Source organism: Dermacentor variabilis, chromosome 6 (genome assembly GCF_050947875.1).
Source record: "Dermacentor variabilis isolate Ectoservices chromosome 6, ASM5094787v1, whole genome shotgun sequence".
Classification (NCBI taxonomy): domain Eukaryota; kingdom Metazoa; phylum Arthropoda; class Arachnida; order Ixodida; family Ixodidae; genus Dermacentor; species Dermacentor variabilis.
In genome coordinates, this window is record NC_134573.1 from 15,695,390 (window position 1) to 15,715,361 (window position 19,972).

General features: G+C 47.4%; 1 protein-coding gene across 2 annotated transcripts in view; it reads right to left on the minus strand.

Moving 5' to 3' along the window:
• Positions 1-19,972, minus strand: part of LOC142584652 (hydroxylysine kinase) — a 496,032-nt gene that overhangs the window by 377,796 nt on the left and 98,264 nt on the right. For both annotated transcript variants that reach the window (XM_075694800.1, XM_075694799.1), the window contains exon 3: positions 16,343-16,436. In XM_075694800.1, coding sequence (XP_075550915.1) covers positions 16,343-16,436 — 94 coding nt within the window. The remainder of the gene's footprint in view (positions 1-16,342; positions 16,437-19,972) is intronic.

The window sequence follows — 19,972 nt, forward strand, 5'->3', positions numbered from 1 at the left end:
GCCATTTAGGTTCGGCGAGGACGCCCTACCGGATTCAGGAACGCTCTTATTGGCCTGGAATGCGACAGTCAGCGACCGTGGACGACAATTCACAGCGGACGTCGTAGAGGAGCTGCTTCGTTTCTGTGAATCCCACTTGCGTCACTCGACACCATACCATCCACAAACGAATGGGCTTCCGGAGCGCACCATCCGAACAATTGTAAACATGCTGTCTATGTATGTTTCATCTGACTACAAGAACTGGGATGACGTACTGCCGTTCATCACGTACGCGTTCACCACCGCCAAGCACGAGACTACCGGCTACAGCCCTTTCTTCCTGCTGTACGCACGGCCACCCCGGTACACAATCGACACTGTTTTCCCTTTCTGCAGTCACGAAAATCCCACTGTCGCCGAGACTCTCTGCCTTGCCGAAGAGGCTCATCTTATTGCTCGTTTGCGCACTTTGGCATCGCAGGATAGATCAAAAGCACGCTACAACATTCGCCACCGTCCAGTAACCTATCGCCCTGGTGATTTAGTCTGGCTGTGGACTCCAGTACGGAAACGCGGGTTATGCCAAAAGCTTCTGACCACCTACGGTGGACCGTTTGTTATTACTAACAGGCTCACGGAAGTCACGTATAACATAGCTCGTCTCACGGCGAGTGGTAGGAGAGCTGCCAAGACACAAGTGTTCCATGTCGCCCGCTTGAAATTGTTCGCGTCAAAACAAATAGTTTGATTCGCCCGGCGGGCTTCGTCTGCGACGAGAGGAATGTTACGCATGAAGAACACGAAGACCGGTGAACGTGCTTGCGGTCCCGAGTGGGGCAAAGAAGAAGAGAACGACGCTGAGTTGATCAACCAGCTGGCCGCTCTTGCGCTCGCCTTCGCGACCCAAAGTAAACGGTCCCCTTCATCCGTTAGGGTTATAAACGGTCTCCTTCGCGCGTAACAATATCTTGCTTGTTAGACCAACCTTAGTCAACATGACGAATGTAAAGTTCTGCCTGTAAGCTTATTAAGCGCTGTGTTACAGTAAATTGACCTGAGTAGTATGAAGAGATCAAGAAAAATTTTGTTCTCATATTACAGTCCGCAATGTGTGAATAATTTGCAAGTTTGCTACCTTGGTATCATTAGTGCAATAAAAAATAAGCTGTTATTCTTAATAGCGTCTTGCCTTTCCAGTTGCTTTGAATTCTGCCTCCCAAGGCTCCAAGAACCAGCACTCTTGCCCTGCTGCCAGCAGCCATTGGTCATCTATGGTACGAAATACATTTGATCTAGAAACTGCTGCATCTTGATCTTTTTCCACTTGCAGGTTCGCTGCTACGCAGTAGCTGTTTAGTCTGCAGTGTGAATGAATCGTAAAAATAAGCTACGAATAAAGTGAGCGCACGTTAGCATTTGAAAGGCGTTTAAATCTACCTGTCTGCGTAGCATATATTGTGAAGGTGCAGCTGCTGTGAACGACGATTAGTGAGGTTAGTGATTAATCACGCTCAGTTAACGGCAACTGATATAACTGCAGTAACGATAGTTCACTTGGCGACGATAATTAACTAGCTGGTTTCGGCAGTGAAAACGCGCTCACACAACTATCCACCCTACGCGAGTGAAGTTATTTTTAAACATCCTTTAAAACATTTCTTCCCTTCCGGCCTCGGCGAGAAAACTTCATATGCAAGCTGAAAAACATTGCCCGCTTTTTGTTGCAAGGGACTGCGGGTATGCACGCGAACTTCTGAGCGGTTCGATCCACAGGAGTGCTCAGGATTTTACTTCGGAGGACCGAGGGGGGTCCTGCCCCCTATGCGCACGTTCGTGCGTGTGTATATGTACATACAAACTAAAAATTTCGGGGGGTAGAAACACTACTCCCCTCCATCGACGCCAATGGTTCGAGCGTAGCCTGCATTAAAAAGTGTCATCTTGCTCAGCACTTGGGAACAATGCCGCATGCAGCTCGAGACCAGCAGAAAAAGCAAATGAAACATTGCGCGGCATTTGCCTTCTGCGCGCGCGATGAGTAGCTTCACTGCATAGCTGAAACGCTGAAAGAGGAAGCCAGGACCTCTCAAGCTGTCTATACAGCTTTTTCCCTGGCTGTCCTCGCAACACCAGTTGCGGAAATAAACCTTCAAACCTTCAAACCTTCAAACCTTCAAACCTAATGCCGGACCTATGCGCAACTCTGCTCCTTGCGGGATCATATGCAGGAACACGAAGTGCTCACGCCGCAGTGCGCCATCGAAGCACTGGGCTCCGGTGATGTCCAAGAGACCAGCAGGATCATTGTGCGCCAAGAACTGCGCCAGATGTTTCCTTCGTCGCAACCTCAGGTGTCCCCAGTCCCTGACATTGTGAAGGACCAACTTCGACAACCACTGGGTGTTACCGATGTCGAGCCCGAATCTCCGCTTCTGGTGCCGGAGGCGATGGCCTAGGCCGCCATCACCGGTCGTCAAGATGCCCCTCCGCGACCGCGCAAGGGCCTTGTAACGCCGCAATTCCGTCGTCCACCGCCGCCGCTGGCAAGCCCATCCGCCGAGCAGCGCAGCCACCCGAGGAAGACGTACATTCGGCGTGCCCCCGACCACGGCCCACTATGCTATCACTGCGGGGAAGCCGGAGATCTCTACCGCCGAAGCTCATACCGCGTAATGGGACTACGAGAGTTCGCCGTCAACGCTCCGCGCAGGCAGCAAGGTCAACGCACTCGCGATATCGCCGACTACCTCGCCGCTACTCAATGTACCTCTCGACGACCGTTGGGCGACAGGTTCGCCTTCACCAGGCTACTACGTGTCGCCGAAGCGCCGTCCATACACTGGCCCAGCCCCGAGCCGCTCTGCGAGCCCATATCCGGAAAACTAACAGCAGCAACCGATCGAGGTGTGGTTGCTGTTCGTTGAACTGACGAAGATCCTCCGGCGCTGATGAAGACGCCGAAGGGACTATCTAGACGACATAACAACGACATGTCGCCGCCCCGACGAAGTTTGAAACCAGAGAATACGCCGACTGAAGACGTCCTGACGACGCCATGTAGCAGCCAGAGGTCAACGCGACGCAGCCGTGATCCGACGCCAAGACCTAACTGTAATGCAAGGCAAAGAACCACCGATCTCAACATGCTCCTCGATGGCCACGCAGTCACCGCCTTAGTGGACACAGGAGCCCATTACTCAGCTATGAGTGGTGACATCGCCGCCTAGTTGAAGAAAGTTAAGACTGCATGGGAAGGCCCTCAAATTTGGACCGCTGGAGGACACCTCATTACGCCGACTGGAATCTGCATGGCAAGAGTTACCGTTCATGAATAGACTTACCCGGCCACCTTCGTTGTCCTCCAACAGTGTTCACGAGACGACATTCTCGGCAAGGACTTCCTGAACCAACACGGTGCAATCATCGCCCTGACAGCTTTCCAGCGATACTGCTGGAGAGCTGTCGTAGTGAGCACGCCTTGAGTGTGCTCGAATATCAAGTCAGCATCCCGCCCCGCTCTAGCATTGTCATTTCCGTCGCCGCCGAAACACCTGAAGATGTTTAAGGCATCATCGAGGGTGACCTACGTCTACTAACTTGACTGTCAAATTTGTGTCGCAGGAGGAATCGCTCGATTGCACGGACAAAAAACAAAAGGGTTGCTGGCAAACTTCAGCCAGGACTTCATGCACATCAACAAGGGCACGACGACCGCGTACATCAAGGAAATTCTGGAAACCAGCAATACGTTTCTCCTCTCGGATTCTGCCGCATGTAACCCAACGACTGTAGTTCCCGAGCCAGACTTCGACATAAATCCAAGTCTCCCCATGATTAAGCAGCAACAGCTCAGAAACCTACTTCGGCGATACAAAGAGTGCTTTTCGGCGTCTTCAAGGATTCGACGAACACCAGTGGCAAAGCACCGCATAATAACCGAAGAGTGCGCTAGACCACTCCGCCAGAGCCGTTACCATGTTTCGACGCGTGAACGTAAAGCTGTAAGACAAGTCGACAAGTGCTGCATAAAGACACCATCCAGCCGTCTAAAAGCCCGTGGGCATCTCCTGTTGTCTTAGTGAAGAAAAAGGACGGAAGCCTACGTTTTTGCGTCGATTACCGTCGACTGAACAAGATCACGAAGAAGGATGCATAACCCCTTCCACGGATAGACGACGCATTGGATTGGCTCTGAAACGCTAAATACTTCTCGTCGATTCACCTCAAGTCTGGCTACTGGCAAATGGAAGTCGACGAGAGAGATCGCGAAAGACCACCTTCATCGCCCCAGACGGCCTCTACGAGTTCAAGGCTATGCCATTCGGACTGTGCTCGGCGCCTGCAATGTTCCAGCGCGTCATGGACGCGGTTTTATCAGGATTGAAGTGGCGGACCTGTCTCGTTTACTTGGATGACGGCGTCGTCCTCGCCGGAAATTTCGGCGATCGCCTTAGGCGGCTTGGAACAGTACTAGAGGCCACCAAGTCACCAGGGCTCACTCTGAAGCCGAAAAAGTGCCACATCGCCTACGATGAGCTTATGTTTCCGGGCCAAATCATCAGCAAATCTGGTGTCCGCCCAGACCCGTAAAAGATAGCTGCAATCGCACAGTTCCCGGAACCCATCGACAAGAAGGCAGTGTGTAGATTCCTTGGCATGTACGCCTACTACAGGCGCTTTGTCAAGGACCTTTCACGCATCGCTGGGCCGTTGACGCATCTAACTAAATGTGAGGTTGAGTTCAAGTGGGAAACGCCGCAGGCCGACGTATTTGAAGAACTCAAAGGACGCATGCATTCGCCACCGGTACTTGCGCACTTCGACGAGTAAGCCGATACAGAAATCCATAATGACGCCAGTAGCCTAGGCCTCGGTGCCGTTCTACTCCAGACGAGAAACGGAGTCGAACAGGTGATAGCTTAAGTTACAGCTGGTCGCTGTAAAAAGCGGAAGGCCATTATTCTACGGCCGAAAAGGAATGCCTCGCCATTGTTTGGGCCACAGAAACATTCCGCGCTTACCTATGTGGCAGGCCATTCATGATTGTAAGCGACCATCACGCGTTTTGTTGGCTAGGGAATTTAAAGGGTCCTTCTGGACTGACAGCGCCGTGCAGCCTCAGACTACAAGAATACGACATCACTGTAAGCTACAAGTCCGGACGAAAACACTCTGATACCGAGTGCCTATCAAGCGCCCCATTAAACCGCCGCCGCAAGATGACGAGTGTGACGACGCCTTCCTTGGAATAGTAAGCGCGGGAGACTTCGCTGAACAGCAACGAGCACACCGGCTGCTAAAAAGCCTCGTCCAGTACTTGGAAGGGCACACTGACGTTGTCCCTAGGGCTTATAAGTGAGAATTATCTTCATTCTCGCTTCAAAACAGCCTACTAGTAAAGAAGGACTTCTCGCCAGTCGCCGGCAGTCACTTCCTTGTTGTTCCCTCAGTGCTGCGTCCAGAAGTACTGCACGCTCTGCATGACGATCCGACCGCTTGGCACATCGGATTCTCCCGGACGCTATCGAGGGTACAGGAAAGGTACAGGACGGCCTGATCGCCGACCTTGGCCGTCAAGACATGCCGAGACTGTGAGCGACGCACAACACCACCGACAAGGCCCGCGTGATTACTACAGCCGATCTTGCCTCCTTTCCGACCAATCGAGCAGATCGGAATGGACTTGTTGGTACCCTTTCCGACGTCAATAATCGGAAATAACTGTTTCATCGTGGCTATGGACTCGCTTCGCTGAAACGAAAGCTCTGTAGAAAGGTGCGCAGCCGAAGTGGAAAAATTCTTCGTCGAGAGCATCCTGCTGTGACATGGCGCCCCAGAATTCCTCATCAGCGACAGAAGAAATGCTTTTACAGTGGAGTTCACCCAAGCCATTCTGGAATACAGTCATACAGGGCACAGGAGGAGAACTGCCTACCACCCACAGAGGAATAGTCTTACAGAGCGCCTGAATAAGACCCTCGCTGGCATGCTAGCAATGTGCATCGACGTCAAATACAAGACCTGGGATTGCGTCCTGCCGTACGTAACCTTCGCTTGCCACACCGCAGTACATGAAACAACACACACACGCCGTTCAAGCTGGTTTCTGGCAGGAACCCGACGACGACACTCGACACCATGCAGCCGCACGCCGCCGACGAAGAGAATCTTCACGTAGCCACTTATCTCCAGCGCGCCAAAGAAGCCCGACAGCTCGCCCGCCTACGGATCAAGAACCAGCAGCGCACCGACAGTCGACCCTACAACGTCCGACGACGCTACGTCGTATACCAGCCCAGTGGCCGTGCTTGGATTTGGACCCCGAAACGCCGACGAGGACTCAGTGAGAAACTATTGCGACGTTATTTCGGACCCTACAACATCATGCTACGTATTGGCGAACTGGACTATGAGGTTGTGCCAGAAGGCATTTCGAATGCCCAGAGGCGGCGCGCACAATCTTAAGTGGTCTACGTGGTGAGTCTTAAGCCCTTTTACGCACGCGGACAAACTTCCTTATTTTGTTGTTTCTTTTCTACGGGTATTTTTGTTTATTACCTTCGTTTGTTTGCAGCATCAGGTAAATTCTTTTGAAGAGGGGGGTATTGACCTGTGTACTTGTTTATCTTTATCGGGTGACCACGTTTCACCGCCTAACAAATGTAATCGCACAGCGCAGGACGCACCTGCATATATCAGAAGTTTCTGAATTTCTTGTTTCTGAATACCTCGAATGTCATGGATGGTTCCTTCCGCTGTCTGCCACCGAAACTTCTGCAATTTGATTGCACATATGCGCGACGCGAATAGTGTAGGACTTTGTAGCAGACACGCGGGTACCAGCGATTACTCTGGGCTTGGCGGCACGTCAGTGATGGGCCATCCTAACCGACTTCACTTCTTCGCTACGCCGTTCTTGGTGCTGTTCTGGATTCTGAAGCTAACACCGTGCTCTGAACAGCCTGCCTGGATTCCACTGCCTGCCGATGAGGACGCCCCGCATTGCCATGGCGAGCTGCGCCGGACCTACCTCTACGGAACATCGAACTGCGCACCACAGATTACGCCACTTCTGTCGCTGCGGTGTCATCGGCTGACGCCCTGACTTCCTGGCACACTATCTTCGATTGACAGCGCCATCTTCCCTCGGATCCCCGATTTAAAGCCTAGACAAACCATCGCCACGCTCACTGGGCTTGGTGGCACGTCAGTGATGGGCCATCCAAACCGACTTCACTTCTTCGCTACGCAGTTCTTGGTGCTGTCCTGGATTCTGAAGCTAACACCGTGCTCTGAACAGCTTGCCTGGATTCCGCTGCCTGCCGATGAGGACGCCCCGCATTGCCATGGCGAGCTGCGCCGGACCTACCTCTACGGAACATCGAACTGCGCACCACAGATTACGCCACTTCTGTCGCTACGGTGTCATCGGCTGACGCCCTGGCTTCCTGGCACACTATCTTCGATTGACAGCGCCATCTTCCCTCGGATCCCCGATATAAACCCTAGACAAACCATCGCCACGCTCAGTGGGCTTGGCGGCACGTCAGTGATGGGCCATCCTAACCGACTTCACTTCTTCGCTACGCAGGTAACAAATTGCTGTTGCCTTTTCGCTAAACGCACTGGTTACCGAACATTACTCGTGCTGCCGAGCCCACGGCGCTCTCTTTGTATAGTATTTGACTGTGCTCGCATGCTATTGAAATTACTTTTGCTGGCAGGAGATATTGAGACTAATCCTGGACCTAGAAATGGTCCAACTGTACTCCCTGCTGATATGCTTGATGTTCTGAAGACATTGCAAATCGGGCAGTCGGCCATGCTTGAGCAGCTGAATTCAATTAGGTCAACGCTTGCTCATCATGAGAAAACGTTCAGCAAACTCGGCACACGGTTGACCAAGATTGAATCCGACCTGTTGTCACTTTCGAATATAAAGTCCCAAGTAAATAACATAGAAAGTGTCGCTAATAGCAGCGCTGCTCAGGTAACTCTGCTGACTGACCGCATTAATGAGATAGAAAACACATCCCGAAGATGTAACCTGGTTTTTTACGGTATCAGCGATGCGCGAAATGAGTTGTGGCGTGATTCTGAGGAATCAATGATTGAACACTGCAACAAGAACCTGGGCGTAACTATTCAAAGTCGTGATATGGAACGTGCCCACAGACTTGGCACTTTTCAGGAGAGAAAACGGAGGCCAATAATAGTAAAATTCGCCCACTTTAAAGATAAAGAAAGCATCCTTTTCTCAAGCGGTGAGCTGAACGGCACCAAATACGGCATTAGCGAAGACTTCTCCCCAGAAACTCGTCTGGCCAGGAGACGTCTAATCGAATTTGAAAAAGCGCAGCAATCTTCATTCAAGCTCCGTTACGACAAACTTATCTCTGGCCGAAAAACCTACGTTTACGATCACGCTAAACAGTCGGTCGTCGAACGTCAATCCTAGCAGCAAGTGCAAAAGCCACTGAGGCCGACCCAGCGGGTTAAGCACAATCTATCGTTGCTCTACACTAACATCCGCAGCCTGATACCCAAACGGGATTCGTTATGCAGCCTCATTTCCTCGTCATCCAGTAACATTGTTGCACTAACGGAAACATGGCTAAATTCCACAAAACTTTATTGCGAAATTCTTCCAGATCTACCAGAATTTGATATTTTTCGCAAAGACAGGTGCGATGGAATCCGTGGCGGCGGTGTGGCTATTGCTACTCATCGCCAACTTAAGTGCTCTTTTGTAAATATAAGAACGCCTCTAGAAATGATTTGGATGTGCTGCCACGCCACTTCACTGCGCACGCTCCTCGGCTGTTGCTATCGTCCACCCTGCACTGATAGCTCCTTTCTTTCGTTTTTTCACGATGCGTTGTTTGAACTAACAACGGCTTATCCTAACAGCCCCATATTGTTACTCGGGGACTTCAACTTTCGAACTATAGATTGGAGTAACGTTGCGTCATGTCTAACACAAACAAGCATGGCTAGCGAATTTATAAACATTGCCTTGCTGTTCGGTCTATCGCAGCTTGTTACTAAACCTACGCGAATAACCCAACACTCATCAAATATCCTAGATCTCGTCTTAGCGTCGCACCCCGATAAGATGCCTCCTCTTACGTACGTCAGTGGTCTTAGCGATCACACCGTCATTCATGCCACGTTTCCTTGCAAAATACTCAAAATTAAAATATCAAAGAAAGTGCTAACACTATATGATAATGCCGATTATCCAAGCATTAATCGTGAACTTTCTATCTTTCATGAGCAACTTGCCCTTACGTATCAGCAGCGGTCGACTGAGAGTAACTGGGCACTTTTCAAAACAGAAATGCTGCGTTTAATTGGTCTTTACATTCCAACTATCACGATAAATGAAAGAGCGCGTTCACCCTGGTTCAACACTATTTAAAGCGCTTAAACAATAAGAAAAAACGATTCTTTCGTGTAGCCAAATGCTCAGGTTCTTCTTCTGCCTGGGAAAAATATAACAAAGCTACTAAAGAATATAACTCATTAAAAGCACACACAAAACGTAATTTCTTTTCTACTACCGTCCCAAACATGTTGCACTCTAACCCGCGGCGTTTTTGGAAAACGGTAAAACCTGAAACTAATAACTCTATTTCTCTATGTGATAATTCTGGCTCTCCCATTTCTGGCTCAAATGTTCCTGATGCCTTGAACCTTGCATTTTGTTCAATGTTTACAAAAGAACCTGCCAATGAACTACCAGATTTACCATTTTTCGATTTTACACCAACGAAAGGTATTCATTTTAGGCCGGAAGGCATCGTTAAGGTAATAGATGGCCTGAAGTGCTCATCATCCTGTGGAACCGACGGCATTAATGCCAAAGTGTTAAAAAATACGAAGTATGTCTGTAGTTCGATGCTCTGTGTCATCTTTCAGCAATCACTTGACACAGGCATTGTTCCAAGAGACTGGAAAACAGGGGAGGTCATTCCAGTCTTCAAGAAAGGTGATCGGTCTTCCCCAGGTAACTACCGCCCCATTTCACTCACCGGCGTATGCTGCAAAATTATGGAACATGTCATTTACTCTCATGTTGCTAACTTCCTAATTTCAGTGAGGTTCTTTCACCCTAATCAACATGGCTTCAGGAAAGATCACTCATGCGAAACGCAGTTAGCTTTATTTATTCACGATATTCATTTAAACCTCGACTCTAACATTCCAACTGACGCCCTGTTTTTAGATTTCGAAAAGGCTTTCGATAAGCTTCCACATTCTCGCCTTCTACTAAAATTATCACGCCTAAACATCCACCCACTTGTTCTTAGCTGGATCCAGTAGTTTTTTAACTAACCGAAAACAGTTTGTATATGCTAACAACCTTACATCTTCCATTTCCTCCGTTCTATCTGGTGTACCTCGGGGAACTGTTCTTGGGCCACTCTTATTTTTAATCGACATTAATGACCTGCCATTCACTGTAACCTCTGCAATACGTCTTTTCGCCAATGATTGTGTCCTATACCGCCCTCTCAATACCGTCGCAGACGTCTCTACTCTTCAGGAGGACCTCTTTCATATTCAAGACTGGTGTACTACATGGCTCATGTCCCTAAACGTTAGTAAGACTGTGCATATTTCATTCCATCGTCGACCTAACTACATTCCCCCGCCTACAAGATTAACAACTGCGCTGTATCTACTACCGACTGCTTCAAGTACTTAGGAATTCACCTATCCAAAGATTTGTCTTGGACAAATCACGTAAGCCACATAATTAATTCAGCTAACAAAATTCTTGGTTATCTTCGCCGTAATATCTTCATGGCACAACCACCCGTGAAATCAGTTGCCTATAAAACGCTTGTGCGACCAAAACTTGAATATGCATGTGCTATCCTTGACCCTTACCAATCTAATCTCACTAAAGCCCTTGAAAGCGTTCAGAACCGTGCTGCTAGATTTATTCTTTCAGATTACTCATATCATACTAGCGTTTCATCACTAAAATCTAAACTAGACCTATCGCCTCTTGCCTCTCGTCGTCGCATCTCTCGCCTATGCCTCTATCACAGGTTTTTTTATTCCATACCTCGTGACAGCCAGCTGGTCCAGCTGGCTCATCGTGTTCGTCGAACAGGCCATCCGAACTCCGTAATCCCACCACAAGCCCGCACCACTACGTTCCTGCAGTCATTCTTCGTCCGAACTGCCCGAGACTGGAATGGCCTTCCCAGACAAACTGCACTCATCCGCGATACAGCAAGCTTTAGATCTGCCATTGAGTGTTCCGACTCATCTTTCTAATTTCCACATCATCAATCACGCCTTTTACATGCCCACCCCTCATGTATTGTCCTATTTTGGACCCTTGAGGTATTAATAAATAAATAATAAAATAAATAAATTTGTGGACTGATGTAAAAAGCCCACGCGCTTGACCCGCTGATGAGATTTTCTACGATGGCCGACTGTGTTCGCCGCTGTCGCCGTTCTTTGAGTGTAGCCTGTTTTTAGGGCACAAGTTCGCCCAATAATACGCTAATTTCCTCCTTCCCAGTTTTGCCTGCTTTCTTCACCATGTCTACTGCATGACAATATACATCCACCAGAGAAGGTAAAGTATAAATGCAAGTACTTCTTGAGACCGCCAATTAAGCTCTCTGCGAGTGCGTTACCTGTCCAGTGGAACGGCGGCCAAAATCTTAGCGATGCCTCATTTTTCCAACCACATTGTGAGTTTCTGGTTACGAAAAACAGGTCCGTTATTGGAGACCATTGCTGTAGTTGAAGATGACTGGTTCCATAAAGGCAATTACACAGTTGGTTACCTCTTTTCCACTTTTAGCTCCTGTCTATCTTGTACATTCGTCAATGGCGACAAGGAAAGCTTGCATCTTTAAAGGGTAGGCTTGAATACGTGGGAATAGCGACTTCGTTTTCCGCGCGACTGGCCGCTCGAGGCACGTTGAGTGTATTCAAGGGCTTCTTTCATGCTTGGCGAAACACTTTTATGTAGCAGGTATTGAGCAACAAAAGGCTGTATCATTGTGCTCTACAATTTTCTTAATAAAAGTTTTCATTTGATTATAATATTTCAGAAGTTGATCAATTAATTAAGACTAATTATGTAATTAGACAGAATCCAAAAAAATTATGAGTAACTTCATGCGACGGCAAACAACACTACCTTGGCTCTGTAAATTCCGTGCGATTCGCACATATTTAAAATTTGGTATAAGTTGTGTGCGATACCCTATATAGAGCTGATGCGTTAAAGCCACCAGGTATGCTTACTGGCTCCTTGTTCCTGCAACAGCTATCAAGCTCACTATGCTTATGCCTCACTTCGGAGGGTTACGGGGGTTCATTCATTCAGACCAATGCTGTAGTTGCCGGTGTATGACCGGTGACTGTACCTTGGTGCAGTTCGCTAACCGCTTTGCTCTCATCATGCCGATGGTCGTCTATCTCATCTCCAACATGGTGCTTCCTGTTCTGGCATTCGCATCCTCGGGTACCTCGTCAGTGCAGGCTTCCTCTTGTCACGAAGACGACCCGCCGTGGTTGCTCAGTAGCTATGGTGTTGGGCTGCTGAGCACGAGATCGCGCGATCGAATCCCGGCCACGGCGGCCGCATTTCTATGGGGGCGAAATGCGAAAACACCCGTGTGATTTAGGTGCACGTTAAAGAACCCCAGGTGGCCGAAATTTCCAGAGTCCTCCACTACGGCGTGCCTCGTAATCAGAAAATGGTTTTGGTACATAAAACCCCATCATTTCATGTTTAATTTTTGTCACGAAGATGGGGTGGTCACGTGCCATCCTTTGCCAGGTTTCCACTTATCACCACCTCCAACGGCTTCACCGTTTGAACGCGAGCTACCGGTCCTGGAGCCAACTTGGAAAGAATCATCGTCATCGACAGCCCTACCAGCTATAAAGGAACAACCACAGTCGACGCAGCTCTGTGGGCCCGGTGACTGTACCTTGATGCAGTTCGCTAACCGCGTGTCCCGGTACCCGGAACGTAAGGGCGGACAAGGCAGCTCGAGAGCACACAAACCGAGCGGCCACAAGCACTGACCCTGAGGAACCCATACCAGTCAACCAAAGCTACTCAGACATTGTGAATTACTATAAGGAGGTCTGAATCAAATACACTCCACCCCACAACAGCCTAAATCAGCATGAAGCAACCTCTTGGAGGAGGTTGCAAACAGGAACGTACCCAAATCTAAACACACTAAGCAAGATGTTTCCCACCCAGTATAGAGACATTTGCCCCTGGTGCGGCGCCAAGCCCACCTTATACCACATTACATGGGGATGCGTTCAGAATCAACAATTCCTTCAAATAAAATACCCGAGTGCGGAGCAGTGGGAGAGGGTGCTCTTCAGCAGCGACCCAAAAATCCAGCATGGACTAGTAAGGCACGCTCACCGAGTAGCCACCCTCAGTGGTGCCCTGGAATAGGGGCGTCGACCCTGCGCAGATGGGGAAGAAGACCGTGAAGACGGCCGACCACAACTGCCACCGCTAATTTCTAATCAATTAGAGCAAATAATGCTTTTGCTCCTCCTCCGCGCTAACCGCTTTGCCCTCGCCATGTAGATGGCCGTCTATCTCATCTCCAACCTGCTGCTTCCTGCTCTAGCATGCGCATCCTCGGGTGCCTCGTCAGTGCAGGCTTCCGCTTGTCATGAGGGCGGGGCCACATGCAGTCCTTTGCCCGGTTTCAACTATCACCATTTCCATCCGCGTTAGTCAAACATATGCACTTCTTGCTAAATAATCGAGCAATTGTCTTCTGGTACAGCTCCAGAGCCCACGGTACCGCGTCGTGATTGCCACTGAGTGCATTTATGTCACCTGTCTGCTACTAATCATACCTGGCGACGTCGAAACTAACCCTGATCCTGGCAGCCTACACACTGTACTGGCCATGACACCAGAATCGGCAACCATTTTGGACCTAATCCTGACTAATAATCCCAGTAGACTCATCTATTACACACCTTCGAGGAATTAGTGACCGCAATGTCATTCATGATACTTTCTCTTTTCCTGTAACACCAAATGAGACACATAAGAATACTATAAGGCTTTACAAAAAGGGTGACTATGACTCAATTAATCACGAACTTGAGACCTTCTTCCCCACGGTTGATGCCAACTGGTCGATGTTTAGGGATACGTTAAAAGATTTGGCAAATAAATATACTCGTAAAGTTCACATTCGCCCCATTATTCAAGAACCATAGTCTCCTAACGCTTTAAAAAAGTAGAAAATGAAAAGAAACGACTTTAGCGAGCGGCTAAAAATAACGGGAGCTCGCATCGATGGGACATCCACTGCAAAGCTGAAAACGAATATGAGATTGCTATCTGCAGCGCAAAGCGTGCTTTTTATGACTCCATGACTTTATGACTTTTTAAACTACCACATTTGCTGCACACCAACCGAAGACACTTTTGGCAAGTAATAAACCCTCATCCTATTTGCACCATTATGCTCACCAATGACTCACTCGAGGCGATTACCGATACTGAATGCACTGATACTTTAATTCCGCATTTGCAACAGTATTCACGAAAGAAATCGAAACAAATGTTTCTTTACCTTTGTTCAATATTGAAGGTCACATGCCATGCGTCATATCTTGTGCTGACGGAATTTCATCCGTAATCCAGAAGACTAAGCTATCATTTCATTTGGCATTGATGAAATTAGCTCTAAACTTCTAAGAAACACAAGACACATGGCTGCATCATATATGTCCTTACTGTTCTCACAGTCATTCTCGTCAGGAAACATGCCTACTGGTTGGAAAGTGGGAAAGGTCGTCCCAGTCTACAAAACAGGTAACCGGAATTCTCCATTAAATTATCCACCCATCTCACTAACAAGCGTGCCGCGCAAAATAATGGAACATGTCATCTACTGTCAAATCATTGCCTTCTTGGACAGTAATCACTTTTTTCATCCTTCACAACATGGTTTTTGCAAAGGTTTCTCTTGCGAAACTGAATTAGCTCTTTTTGTTCATGACTTGCATACTAACATTGACATCAATGTACAAACTGACGCAATCTTTTTGAATTTTGCAAAGGCATTTGATAAAATATCCCACCGACATTTGCTACTAAAACTTCAACTGTTAAACTTGGACCCTAACGTTCTAATCTGCATAAAGCAATTTTTGTCAAATCGCACACAAATGGTTTCAGTCAACAGTAGGCTATCAAGTCCCCTCCCAGTAACCTCTGGCGTGCCGCAAGGATCTGCTCTTGGTCCCTGTTATTTATATATATTATTATTCACCTCCCAGTGTGTCTCCTGTAATATACGCATGTTTGCAAACGACTGCGTCATCTACCGCTCTATCAATAACTGCTCTGTCCATACTGCTCTCCAAAATGATCGTAATAATATTTTAGAATGGTGCAGAAATTCGCTGATGACCCTTAATGCCAACAAATGTAAATTCGTGTCCTTCTCCCGCCGTCACAACCCTTTCTTCTTCCCATATATAATTAATAACACACTATTAGTACCAGTAAAATCCTATAAATATCTAGGCGTAACCCTATCTCACGATATGTCTTGGCGCGCACATGTCACTAGCATTATCTGCGCAGCTAACCAAACCTTAGGTTTGCTAAAAGAGAATCTACCGCACGTCCCACCGGATGTAAAATTACTAGCGCACAAGTCACTTATCACGTCGAAACTGGAATACATGTCAGCCATCTGGAACGAAACAAGCATACCTTACCGACGCATTAGGATCACTTCAAAATAGCGCTGTTAGATTCATTCATACCTCATACTCAACGACGTCAGCGTTTCATCTCTGAAATCAGAATCCGGCTTCTCAATGCTTTCATATCAACGTCGCATTTCCAGTCTTTCCCTGTACCACAAGTTCTTCTTTTCTTCCCTTACGCAAGAACCTTACATCACAGCAGCAGCAGGGATATCTCATCGCACCAGCCATCCTCTTCAAGTAGCGCGCCCACGTGCACGGAAAACCACCTTCACAGCCTCCTTTTTCTTCCGTACCGCCACAGACTGGAACGGCCTTCCCAACAACATCGCTACTACCACTTGTCCACTTTCATTCACAGAACTTGTAACCGGCCATTTTGTTAAATATTTATTTCTCACGATGTTTTCACTATTTTATAAACACCCACCCTTTATGTCCCCTGCGGGGGACCTTTAAGGTACTAAACAGAACTTAACTGAAGAATAATATGCCTCAGACATTGCGACAACCTTTTGTTTCCAGCATAGTGGAATTCGGGAAACGTATTACTGCGAGAAAAATTAAGCGACATTGCGTGCCGTCGGTCAGCTGGTTCACTCACCGAGGAATTCTGTCTGCTGACTTTCAATCCAGTTGGTGACCTTCAGCACAAATCCATGCGGGTGTCTCTCCCAATCAGGATCTCCCCTAGCCAGCTGAAAAGGAGTACATAATTTTGGTTAGTGATTATTTCAGATGAAGACTGAACTCGTATGCGCACTAGTGGGGCAAGTCGGCTTGGATCATCAGTGCGAAGCTGTGCTAAACATATCTGAATTTCAGGCAAAATCCTTTGTTCACGCATGTCTGAGTAAATGCTCTTGGTGGAATAGACGCGAAACCTTGTGAAAAGACAGCACAGCGCGCAAATATATAGAGAAAACCGTTTAAGGAAGATTACAGCGCGAACAAACACATTTGCGCCACGAAAATATACCTGGTAAATGAAGCGATCTTAAAAGCTGGCTTTTGGCAAACAAAACTGCCGAAATAGACGCTTATTCTAGGCACGGGGAAAGCACCGATACCTTGCATCTCACGAATACATTCTTATTTATTGTGCAGGCCGTCCTTTTCATTTCTTCACCTGTACCAGCCGAGGCACTGAACACCGACAATCTACCTAAAGCTACTACGACTGCGCATCAAGTTGCCGGGTTTGACACATCGTTTCGCGGTGCCGATGATTGTCTATGGAGCCTGCGTGGTTTGGGAGCTACGCCGGATGTTCACATGATACCACAGTCAAGCCGTGTATGCCTCCTACATGGGCGTACTTAAGGGACTGCACTGCACAGATCACGACAAGTGGGCACGGTGGAAGCACTGAGACCATGCGTCTCACGAATCCCTTCTTGTTTATTGTGCAGGTGAGGCAAGACCATTTGGTTCATTCTTACCATAGCAACAATGTATGCCTCTTGCTTCTGCCGTGCTCACAGCCCATTCTTGATCTGACATTGATGATGTATCACTACGTTGTTAATTTGTTACCGTGTTGGGGAGATATTGAGTCTAATCTTGGTCCTTCTGCTGAAGACATTCTTAAAATCATAGGCGACTACATACGAGACCTCAAGCAAACGATGAGCAGTAAACTTAATGAGTTTACCGACAAATTGAACTGCATTGACAGGAAATTGGATAACATAGCTTCAACGATCACCAAACATACAAGTAAAGTTGATGCCTTGCAAGAGACAGTTGACAGCTTACGTTTGAAGATTGACGACGTCGAGAACCAAAGCAGACGTAGTAACCTCATCATTTTTGGAGTAAAGGAAGCAAAAGGGGAGCATACTGCCTCTCTTTAGCGGACAGTATCGAAAGACACCTTGACAACCTGCTGAAGCTGCCCAACAGGGACATTAAACGAACCCACATAATCAGTAGGCCAACAGAGAATAAGTGTCATTCAGTTATTCTCAAACTTCTTTATGGGAGAGACAAATATAGAATTTTGAAAAAGTGTGGTAAATTGCGAGATACGGAATTCAGTATTTCGGAGGACTTTTTGCCTAGGGTACAGTCTATCCGCAAGAAGCGTCGTGCAAGTACCAAAGTAAACAGGTCCAATCGGGATAACGTCATTCTTGTCTTCGACAAGGTTACAATCAATGGAAGCCTTAACTTTTGGAATGAGGCGCGGAACGAACTTTTTCAGTCTACTAGGCAATGACCACGCTCTTGGGATGACTGCACCCAACAGTGCCATCCAAACAACCCCCGATCGCAGCCGATAGTTTCTCACGACCAAAGAGCTTTATCCTTAATGAATGTCAACGCTAGAACCATTGTAAATAAAAGCGACGATCTGGAAGGTTAACTCATTGCTTGCAGTAGTAAATGCAAGGCGCAGAAGACCAGGACTCAGGAAGAAGAACACAAACGACAGGACCAGCGCCACTCACAACTAAGTTTATTTTCGCAACAAGCCTGCCTTATGTAGGTTATTCACGCCGAGTCACGCACAAAACTTCAGAAGTAAAAAACAGCAATCAATCGACCATTCTGGAATCTTATCTGGCATATATTATCGAAAGAGCAAATAAGAACCACACATGGATCAGCACAGGAGGCAATTGATCTAGTATAGTCTTTTTTCAAGCCAACGGGGACAGAAACCAGACATAAAAAGTACCGTCTACACTTCACTACTAACCAAACTATCCACAACATAACACACTTCAAACGCCTAAGGCCCAGTCAGTGATAAAACCCGCACGACTATGGGAATAATGACCAACGAATAACACGGAAAAAACATGAAAATGCGTCTAAGTACAGTGTCTGCCTCAAAACTAAAATCTCAAATAGTCACTCACCTAAAGAATTGATAAAACATGTGACCACGCGAAAAAAGAACCACGTGACTAACAATGAAATGGACAGAAGTGATGATCGATAAAGGTCTAAAGAACAGCGTCTGCGTCAGAAAAGTGCAACAAAAGCTTAAGAACCACTGTAAAATCATCAAGAAAATAAAACTAGTAAAATAAATGGAAGACAGACGGTAAAACCAAATGAAATCACTCTAACATGAGGCCTAAATTAAACCTTCTAAAAAAGTAGTCTCCTTGTCGCTAGGCATAATGCACGGCCTGCTGACGCATGCGTTTCCCTCTTTTTTGATAAAATAGGCTTCCACAATTTCCCGCTCACACCTGTCTTTTCCAAACTTCAAAAATTTAGTTTTGTCAAACTGAGGGCGGCAATTAGAACAGCCTCTGTAATGCTCTGCAAGGAAACTCCCTTCCTTTTTGCGCAGATTACGACAATGTTCCATTGCACGCTCATTGAAACATCGACCTGTTTGTGCGATATAGCTGCGACAACAGCTTAGAGGGATTCTGTACACTACACGTGTCCTGCATTCAGTGAACTTCTTCTGATGCTGGATTGAACAAGCCAGGCGTTTCTCTCCGTTCATGGCACAAAGCTTGCACAGCTTGCAAGGCGCCGAGAAAACAACCTGAACGATATGCCTACTTGCCACTTTCTTAATGTTGTGTGATGCCTTATGAAGGTATGGAATTACCGCAACAGAACTGCGTGAAACTGGCTCCCTGATAAGAGGCGGGTGCTTTAGTTTTTGGAGCATCGTTTCACAGACAGCTGAAATCAGACATGGCGGGAAGCCTGCCCGTTGTAGTCGTTGCACTTGAGCGCTAAAGCTAATTGACACCAAATGGATACAAGACTTAGTTAAAGCCGTTTGCAGAGAATTTGTAGCAATTGCACGCTTTCCAATCTTGGAATGGGCGCTCTCAAACGGTAGCAGGCCTTTCAAAGAACGCGGATTGTACATCCAACAAATGCCTTCCTTTGGAAACATTAGCGTGATATCCAAGAACTGGAGTTGGCCACAGCTCGGAACTTCCTTGGTAAACCTGAGACCCTGACTGTGGCTCGAGAAGATAGTCATGGTTCTCTCGACGGTAGAAACTGATTCGTGCTCAGGGACGTCCTTCAAAATGACCAAGAAATCATCAACATATCTGTAAATGGACACTACATGAGGATCACAAAGATTATTACTGATGTCAGCTCCTACAACAGATAGGAAGATATCGCAAAGGACAGGAGCTACAGAAGAACCGATGCATATCCCTTTCTTCTGCACATAAAACTTTCCTTCAAACAAAATGGCGGTTGAGTTCAGGTAGAACTCTAATAAGGAAATAAAATTGTC